This window comes from Podarcis muralis, chromosome 9, assembly GCF_964188315.1.
Source record: "Podarcis muralis chromosome 9, rPodMur119.hap1.1, whole genome shotgun sequence".
In the NCBI taxonomy this organism is placed as follows: domain Eukaryota; kingdom Metazoa; phylum Chordata; class Lepidosauria; order Squamata; family Lacertidae; genus Podarcis; species Podarcis muralis.
In genome coordinates this window covers 44,099,714-44,110,022 of record NC_135663.1, presented here as the reverse complement: position 1 = coordinate 44,110,022, position 10,309 = coordinate 44,099,714, and the positions used below count along the sequence as shown (strand labels likewise).

Here is a 10,309-nt window from a genome sequence, read left to right as displayed (position 1 = left end):
CGCCAGTTCACTGACAAAGAGGAGGGAGAGGAGCGAGATGGGTGGATGGAGGGGACGCGGGGCGGAAGGTAGCTATGCAAACCGCACGGCGGCTGCACGTTCACCTGCTTGTCCTAATAACGAAGGATCGCAGCCTCTGCTCACGGGGTTTACTTCCAAGGAAAGCTGGGCATAAGACGGCAGCTTTCCGATGCAGCTTAGCTCCCCTGCCTCGCACTCCAAAATAAACCCAAAAGTAATGTTTGGTATTGTTTTCGGTTCATACAACTCCCCCTTCCTTTTGCTGGAGAAAAATTAAGATTATTTTTTTAATGGTACATGCGGAATCGCTTTCACGTTTCTCTTTTTTTAAACTGCCCATTTCATTGCTATAACCCAGCCTGGGACCTTATGGTACGGAGCAATTATAAATGATAAATAAGTGTGAAAATCCCTAAGCCCATAGGTGGTTTGGTTCCTCTTGGCAGTGCCGGATTTATGTACAAGCTAAACAAGCTACAGCTTAAGGCCTCACTCTCTTCGGGGCCCCCAAAAGAATTAAAGAAAAAAACACCTGGATGTACATTTCCAAAATATATAAAAAACAAATAAAATTAAACCTACATACAGCAAGAGTGTTTTGTGTTGTGTAAGCTCCTATGATGTAAGTAATGGGCTTCGCCTGCTAGCCTGCTCCCTAAAATATCACATATAAAGGGCCCTATTACCTTACGTAGCTTAGGGCCTCATCAAACCTAAATCTGGCCTTGCCTCTTGGGGCTTGGTCCTAAGTACTGGCAAGTGCTTCAGATTGCAGCTGTTCTTGTTCAAGAGCAAACACAAGTTTGGTTACCTTACTCTCTGCTTTATGCCAGGAATCTACTGCTATCTTCCACATGCAAACAGTGAGGCCAGCAACTGCCATTTATGTATTTTTTAAAAGTTACTGCCTGCCCTTCATTATTGTCAGGGTTTGGTGTGATGTAACAAATTGCAATCTTAAAAATCAATTTATAGAACACACTGTCAGGCTGAGAACTAAAAACAGACGGGTAAAACACTCATTAAAACCCATAAAAGTCAGTAAAAAAAGTCTCCTCTCTCATGAAGTGTTTGTCCCTTATATAGTTGTAGGGAGAAAGCACTCCACAAACAAGGATGCCATGCTGGGGAAGTTTGCATCACCACTTACGGTAATTAGTCTCTAACAGATAACATAAAAAGATTCCCTCTGCTGATCTTGGAACACAGATAGGTTCAGTATTTCATGTATTTGAGTCACAAGCTCTCAGAGAAGGTGCAGTGTTTTAGATATTTGAGTTGCAAGCTATTTAAGTGTGTAAAGGTGCACAGCCATTTAAGGCTATAAAGGTGCAGCCTTGACTTAGGCTGGGAAATGAATAGATGGCCAATGCAGTTGTCTAAAGGTTAATGTACAGTGGTACCTCGGGTTACATACGCTTCAGGTTACAGACTCCGCTAACCCAGAAATATTACCTCGGGTTAAGAACTTTGCTTCAGGATGAGAACAGAAATCATGCGGCGTTGCAGCAGCAGCGGGAGGCCCCATTATCTAAAGTGGTGCTTCAGGTTAAGAATGAACTTCTGGAACAAATTACCGGTAAGTACTTAACCAGAGGTACCACTGTACTATGATTCATATTGGTTGTATAAGTCAAAACTCTGGCAGCCACATTTTGCACTCATTGACATAAACTAGACAGACCACGGCTACTTTTAAGCCTCCCTGCCAGAAACGTGTCCCAAGCGTGTTGTCACTGAAGAGTTAACACCATCCCATCCTCATAATGCAGTTCAGTGATGTGGTAAACAGCTCAGAGGTATTTCACTTGAGAAACCAGTTTGACAGTGACAGAATGCTTCTTGATTTTAAAAGGAAAGAACACTCATTTGGAGTGCTCTTAAGGGACTAGCCTTTTCTCTGACATCTAGTTTTCTCTGAAGGGTGGACCTGCATGTGGATAAGGAGAAACATTCAAACATGAGCTTGTAAGTGGTACAGCCCAGACACAGTTTACCTCCCTCTAAGAATCAGGCTAAAGAGGAGCCATTATTTCATATAACATATGCTTAAGTTACAGACTGCAATAACTAGTATATCAAGTAGTGAGCACTTTTCCTTTTAACACAACATTTCTTCAAAAAAATTTTTGTCTGGTGTGGAATGTAGTTATCACTAGTCATCAGGCATGGTAGCAACCCAGAACCTTCATGTGCAGCTGTTTCACATGGCCAAGATTTCAGATGGGGCAGCTCTCATAGCAAGCTACACATACGGACATGTCCATTTCTACACAACTTAAAGGTCTAGGAGTCCTGTTATATTTTGCATTTCGTCTCCCTATTTATACCCTTTCCTGTTTGTGAGGTCCCCATATGCATGTGGCTGACCACTGCTTCAACATTCTTCCCTACCATCTTATATAAAAACATCTTAATCAAATACCAATTTTATCCTTTCCCCCCGATACATACACAACATTCCTAGACAGCTTGTTGTAGCACTCCCTTGCTCTTAGTCAGAAGTTCCTAATGTTCAAAATACAGTGGTACCTTGGGTTAAGAACTTAATTCATTCTGGAGAGCTGTTCTTAACTGTCAGGACTGGTCGTTGTCCTCTTCAGATCACCACACAAACGCTTCTTGTTCTTTTATAACTTTTATTGTGTATCAACAAAACAATCTTATAAACGGTAAAAACAAAACAAAACTATTCTTCCTCAGAGTCACTTCTTTCAGATACCTTCTGAGCTCTGCTTCTCCGTGACCAGCCACTCTCAAAATGTCGAACGCGCCCTTCCTTTCGTTTTCCCGCACTTTTTTCTAACCTTCTGGCTAGAGCTGGCTTGTATCTCCCCTGCTCCGAATCTGAGCTAGAACCATAGGCGCCGACTCCATGGGGCCTGAGGGGGCCCGAGCCCCCTCAAAAATTCGTTTGGGGGGGCTCTGCCCCCCCAATAATTTAAGAAAATTATTTGGGGGGGCGCGAGTCCAGAGGGCCCAGCCGCGTCGTGCCCTCGGCCCGCCCCTATTGTCAGAGGCTCAGCGTGGAAGTGTTAACAAAGTTTCAGAGGGGGGAGCGAGTGGGGGGGACGCGGGGAGGGGAGGGGGTCCCCGCTTCTCCGGCCGCCTTGCAGAAGCGGCCACCGCCCGGCGGCTCTGCCTTTGCTCGCAGGCCTGCCTGGGGGCTCCCTCGGCTCCAGCGCTGAGCTGGTGGCCCCGATCCCGGGAGCAAAGAGGCGTCGCGGGAGCAGCTAGGCCTGCGCCAGGGCTCTGACCCGACAGCTTCTCCGGCTCCCCAAGCCGAGGACAGCTTCGGCTGTGAAGCTGCGCCTTCCGGGCTGGCCCCTTCTCGGCTGGGCCTCGCCTCTCCAGCTCCCGGTATGTGTGCTCCGTGGTGGTCCCCGCTCCTTCCAGACCCTTCCACCGCCCCCTGCCAAACTGGCTGTAGATACAAGAAGGGCAGCTGGGGTGGGCTATAGAGGACACTGCCTCCCCCTGCAGGGCTCATCTCTGGCAATTGGCTCAAGGAGCCCCCTGAGTTTTGGCATTGTCTCTCCGCCCCCCCCCCCCCCCCCGCTTCTCTCCAGGAGCTTTATGGAGCCGCCTGGATCGGGTCTGCTTTGGAGGAGGGGAGCCTTCCTTGACCAGCATGGGCCCCCCCAATATTTTTTATAAGTCGGCGCCCCTGGCTAGAACCTAACCCTTGTCTTTCCTGGGAACATCCCTGTTGTTCCTGTTGCTCTCTTCTATTTGATTCACTGCTCTCCTCCCCCCCCCTTGGGGAAAGCTTTCTCCCTCTGGGAAACTGGAAACTTCTAACTCTAACTCTTCCCTGACATTAACCTGAAACTGTTCTTAACCTGAGGTACCACTTTAGCTAATGGGGCGTCCTGCTGCCGCCGTGCCGCCACCGCGCGATTTCTGTTCTCATCCTGAAGCATGGTTCTTTTGCTCCAAGCAAAACATACTCAGTTCATCCAATCTGTCTTCCCAGACAGTTATGAAACAAAAAATACCTGTCTTGTTGAAGAGGGACATTATTTCATCACTTTTACATTAAATAGAAGTCCCAAACTTTAGGAAAAACAAATATGCAAAGTTTTATTAAAAGAAAAGAAGTCAAAATGACAATAGTTTTGGTCATATTTAAAGCATCCAGGAATTGTTTGTTTACAAACATTTTCACATACAGGAAGTACATAATTAATAGCAGCTAGTTACACAGGAAAAGTTTTAAATGCCATGCAAGTAAAACAGAGCTCCATACATTCATTATAAACCTGCCATTATGCCCATGCCAAGTATTAACCCTTATGACAGAGTTAAGAGAGATAAATCAAAACATAACAAAAGAGATCTTGGTAAATAGAGATCACCAATACATTAGTTTAAAACATTTTGGCATTACACTTGTTTCATGAGCATTGTATTGTATGTTTTCTGTGGCATTTGTTAAAGCATTGGTAAATATCAAAATATACACCTCTGTTTTACAACATAGTACTGGCAAAATTCAAAGTTCCGTGCAGAGTATAAATAGTATCATCAAGTTCCAAACAAGTATAAAGAAAGTCTACTTACACACACACTTAAATATGCACACAATAGTAATGTAACCAAAGATGATTTATAAAAGCATCCAGATTCTTGTGCCAGCTTGTAGTACTAAGCTGGGATTCAATATTCCTCCAAAAACCAACAGTTAATGGATATTTTTTTTCTTTGGAAAAAAGACACCAGGAAACACTATCTTTTACTTAAAAAAAAAAATCCAGTCAACCATGAGACACATGATTGGTCCTTAAGGAATTTTGTCCAGAAACCCAGCAAATCCAAATTGTAGTCAACACAGCCAGCTACATCTCAGTCAAATGCTGCTTTACATCAAATAATGCTACACATTGCTTCAAACTGGAATAATCTTCATTTTCATCCTTAATTGTCGCAGGCCACAGCTTCCAACATGTCTCAATGTGCTACAAGTTAAGAAGTGACTTGATGCTCAACCACTTCGACATCACTTGTTAAAGCTTGCTTCTACTGCATAATCAAGGTAGGGAGAAATCTTTGCACCAACTCACAATGGCTTGTCAATAACTGTAACACCTACAGAAAGAGAGAGAAAGCAGGACTTGAACTCTTATTCAGAGAAACATTCCTATATGGTTGTTCTAAAACTACGTAATTCACTTTATCGTGTTAAAACAGCCATGTAAAAATAAAGATGTGACTGGATTCTGTGGCTAGAAAGCAGGACTGATCCTAGAGTGGAGTTATGGAGTTTTGCTTCACATACATATTTCCCCCTGAAACTAAAACATTTTCCCTGAAGGGGGCTTTATTTGCTGTGCTTTTTGCTGTAGTGGGTCTTGGGCTATAATTATGTTTTAGTTCTAGGCTGGATGTCTGCTTATTTGCTATCTGTATTTAGTGAGCTTCATTCACCAAATAAAAACGAGTACAATTTACATTAAAACTGTAAAATAGCATCAGAAAACCACCAGTGGCAAAGTTGCCAAAAAAAACAACAACCCCAACAAACATAATGAAAATGATTTACAGGTGGTACATGACCCCAGTCAAGCTTGCAAAAATTTACCATTCGCCCAATAATAAATGCTGGAAATGTAATGAGACTGAAGGTACTTTTTATCACCTTTGGTGGACCTGCCCGAAGATTAAAGCCTTTTGGGAAATGATCTATAATGAAATCAAGAAAGTCCTTAAGTGGACTTTTCCTAAGAAACCTGAGGCTTTTCTCCTGGGCATGGTTGGCCAATTGGTGTCAAGGAAGGATAGGACGTTTTTCATGTATGCTACTACAGCAGCAAGAATTCTTCTGGCAAAGTATTGGAAGACACAAGAACTACCCACTCTGGAAGAATGGCAGACGAAGGTGATTGACTATATGGGACTGGCAGAGATGACCGGCAGAATCTGCGACCAGGGGAAAGAGACAGTGGAAGAAGACTGGAAGAAATTTAAAATATATCTTAAAAATTGCTGTAAAATTGAGGAGTGTTAAGATGTTAAGGAACTAAGAAATAGAGAATTGCAGCTGTAATCAATAAGTTAGAAAAAAGAATCTAATGAAAGTGATTTAAATAATTAATTAATTGGAGGAGTTGCTGAAGAAATGTAAAACAAGGATGCAGAAAAGGGGAGGTATGGGGAAGTCCGGGAAGTAAGGTGTATGAAAATAAGATTATGAAATTATACATGTTTATATGTTTGTATGTTTTTGATTTGTGTATTGTTTGTTTTTATTATGTGTTTGGAAAATCAATAAAAATTTATTATAAAAAAAACAACAAAAAACAAACAACCAAAAAACAACAACAGCACAGAACATCAGATCATAGCAAAGTAGAAGGGAAGACATCTACCCGGTGTGATTTTCTAGAAAAATAGGTGCCGGAACTCACCATGACCACCTCCCTCCTTCTCTTAGAATGGCAATAGCGCCCACCTGAGAGGTGCTGGACTTGAGTTCCAGTGAGTTCCAGCTGAAACAAAGCCTTGCATCTAGTCAACTAAAGACCTGGGTGAAGAGGTGTGTGAACTAACTCAGAGAGGAAGTCATTCGACAACCTGGAAGCCACCACAGAGAAAGTCTCTCCTGTCTCCCCGCCCCTCAAACCATATTTTGCCTGCACTGCCAAAATGACTTCCCAAACTGATCGCAACACTTAGGCAAGCTGATGTGGTAGGAAGTGCTCCTTCAGGTATTTGGAGCCCAGGTTATTTAAGCCTTTAGCAAATTGGAAACCAGTGCAGATCTTTCAAAGCCAGCATAATACATGTCAGGCTAGACACTCAACAGTAGCCTTGCTGCTGCATTCTACATTAACTGCATCATCTAAACAGTCTTCAAGGGCAGCCCCACAAAGAACATATTGCTAGTCTAACCTGGAAGTTATCAAAGCATACATTGCTTTGGCCAAAGAATCCCTTCCAAGTGGGACTGTAGCTGGCGAACCAGCCAGAACTGGAAATAGGTATTCCTAGCCATTGAAGCGAACTGTGTCTCAAGTGACAGTGATGGATCAAGGAGTCCTGCCCCCCCAAATGCACATTTTCCTTCCAGGGGAATGCAACACCTTCCAGAACTGACCATCTCCCTATATTCTACACTTGAGAACCTGCAGCACCTGAATTTTGCCTGGATTAAGTTTCAGTTTAGTACTCCCCATCCAGACTACTACCATCTCCATACAACTGACAAGCACCTGAACTGCTTATCCTGAGTCAGAGGCAACAGAGAGATAGATCTGGTTGCCAACTAACTCAACATCGCCTTAATACATCTCCCAGTGGATTTCTATAGGTGTTCAAAAGCATCTATAACTAATGCTCTTTGTATGGATTTTGTTTCATTATTTCTGGTTTATTCACATTTTATCTGTAATGAAATTGTCTTACATGTTGTTTTTTATGGACGCCGCCCTCAGAAAGCTTTGACTCTTAAAAAGGTGACATATACACAGTGGCGTCGCAAGGGGTGTGTGGTGCGGTGCACCCCAGGTGCCATGTCTGGGGGGGGTGACAAGAAGGCAACCCGCTGCAGCCGCATGTGGAGGATCCTCCATTCGCAGCTGGAGCCGTGAGTAGAGGATCCCGGCGCCAGTGGCAAACTGCTATGTACAGCGTGTGTGCAGTGTCGCACGCATGCGCTTTACGCAATGACGCCGCACATGCACTGTACATAGTGGTTTCCGCCGGCGCCGCTCAAGCGCCTTACAGATGGCGGTGGGATCCCTCCATTGCCACTACAGCCGCATGTAAAGGATCCTCCGTTCGAGGCTGCAGCTGCGAGCAGGGGATCCCAGCACTGTCCGTATAGCGCTGGAGCACCGGCAAACCGCTATGTACAGTGCACATGTGGCGTTGCTACGTATGGCACATGCATTATACGTAGCAACACTGCACATGCGCCCTACGTAGCGATGCCCTGCCCCGGGTGTCACAACGCCTTCGTTCGCCCCTGCATATACATATTTTAAATGAGCAAATATAAAGATGAGAGCTTGGTTTTCACCGCATACAGATGTTATCTGTGCTTAACTCCATTTATATCCCATCCATCCTCCAAGAGCTTCTAGACCCATTCACATAATACACGCTCACTGAGGGAGCATAATGCAGTCCACCTGCCCCTTCATTAACCTCCAGAAAAAGGGAGAAGACTCCTCCTTTTTAACTTATTCTTTATTACCTGCATAGCTTCTTCCTGTACTCATACATGACGATACCACCGTCCACTTATCTGTTGTAGGGTTATAATATTCCACTGTTGCCAAGTTACAGGAACCATCGTCTCCTCCAACTACATATAAGAGCCCATTGACAGCACAAACCCCTAATACAAAGCAGAAAAATAGTGTCAGCGCCTGGTTTCTTAGCTTACCAGGCCTCATTTGGTGCCAGGAGGTTGTAAAAAAGAAGCATTAAGGCCTTTCTAAGTGACAAGCTAAGTGCACAATTATTTATTTGATATGATGGGAATACCCCAATGTAGCATTTGAGGCTAGTGGTTTATCAAAATTCAAAACTGCCATAATTTTTGTCTGTTGTTATTTAGTTCTATGGTGAAAGTGGCTGTGTTAGTGTCATATACTGAATTATGTTAGATTTCTCATTACTCAAAGCAAGGTCCTCATTAGATAAATAACCTGGGGGGCAGATGTGGAAGCAATTAAAGCCCAAGCGAGTGTCATTTCTATTTTCAATGCTATATTAAAAGTTCTTTGAAGGCTGTAATATTTACCTGCATTTCTCCTACACATGTTCATATCTGCCACCTGTTTCCATGTATTGATGGTGGGATCATACACCTCAACACTTTTTCTGACTAAAGGACCATCATGGCCCCCTACTGCATACAATAAGTTGTTTAAGACACCAACACCTGAAAGGAGGGGGGGAAAGCAAAATGAGTTAACGTTAAGAAAAAGCATAAATCCCCACTTCTGGGGTTTTAGCAAGTACCAACAAAGTACCAAGGGGTGGGAGGTGGGAATCAAAAAAATTCAGATGCAATGAAAGTCACATAAATACTGTATTACATTATACGTTCACAGGCACCAACACATTCACAGACACGAACACACACTTAGTATGTACCTAGAGCTTGAGAGTTTTGAAAAATGTCTTCACACTTTCCCCCAGCAACTCTTACAGCCACCTTTAGGTCAGTTTGTTTATCCCAATATTACATGGTTTGCTGGAGCTGTGTGTGGCTTTGTTGAAGGTTCTATTGAGTTCATCAAAGGGGCAAACTTTAAACTAATGAAATACTGGCCCACAGCTGACTCTCTTACAGTGCAATCCTTTGTCCAGTGCAATCCTATGCTAAATTACACCTAGACAAGTGTGCATAGGATTGCACCTTTAGCCAATATGCTATGCTAGTTCTTGGTCTTGCAAACCTTGATGCAGCTCACAGGAAGGAAATACTGTGGGGTCCTGCAACAGATTCTATAAGCTAAAAAACATAACATGCAAGAATAAAAGGGCAGCGTAAGCACTATACTAGCAAACAAACTGTAGAGTTGAAGTGAGGCACATCCTTGCCTTCCTTCGCCACCAGTCAGGAAACCAATGGCCCCTGGGAGAAGCACTCTCTACCTCTCGGAAAGAGCATCATGGGAGAGCAATCTAGCCCCATCGATCTGCCAGAGGAGGAGAAGCAGCTCCTCCAATCATTACTTTCTCCTTCCCACACCATTTCCCCCCTTCTCAATTTGTATATCACTTAGTTGCAGCAATCTCTCAGTGGCATACAGGAAACACAAAGCAGCAAGACTAAAAGTGAGTCAAAACTATAAAACCAGAATTCAGCTTAAAAGTCTGCAGGAATAAAACAATGTCTTCAGTAGGCACTGAAAGCTTAATAGGGAGGGGGGGGGGTCCTGTCTGATCTGGAAAAGAGTTCAATAAAACTGGGCCCACTATACTGAATGCATGGCTCCTTGGTAATAAGAGTCGTGCATCCAAGCCATGGGGGACCATTAACAGTGACTCCCTTGAAGACCTCAGTGACTGAGCAGGGATATAATGGGTCAGGTGGTCCATTATGTACCTGGATCCACATTGTTAAGGGCCTTATAAATTAATACAAGAATCCTGAACCTGGTCCAGTAGCATATAGGCGGCCAATGCAAGCTTGAACACCGGGTTTATGTGCTGCCGATAGTCCGACCCTATCGACTGTCTAGCCACAGCATTCTGCATCAGCTGCAGCCTCTGCACAAGGGATGAGTGCACTGCAATAACTGAGTTTTGAAGGTACCAGTACATGAATCTC

At 43.8% G+C, this 10,309-nt stretch overlaps 1 protein-coding gene across 4 annotated transcripts in view; it reads right to left on the bottom strand.

The window, feature by feature from the left end:
• Positions 1-4,078: 4,078 nt before the first annotated feature.
• The window catches only part of KLHL2 (kelch like family member 2), a 43,040-nt gene continuing 36,809 nt past the window's right edge, over positions 4,079-10,309 (bottom strand). For all 4 annotated transcript variants that reach the window (XM_028745261.2, XM_077934137.1, XM_028745259.2 and 1 more), the window contains 3 exons: positions 8,771-8,911; positions 8,219-8,362; positions 4,079-5,109 (listed from right to left, as the gene is read on the bottom strand). In XM_028745261.2, the coding sequence (XP_028601094.2) occupies positions 5,081-5,109; positions 8,219-8,362; positions 8,771-8,911 (314 nt within the window). In that variant the 3' untranslated portion in view covers positions 4,079-5,080. The remainder of the gene's footprint in view (positions 5,110-8,218; positions 8,363-8,770; positions 8,912-10,309) is intronic.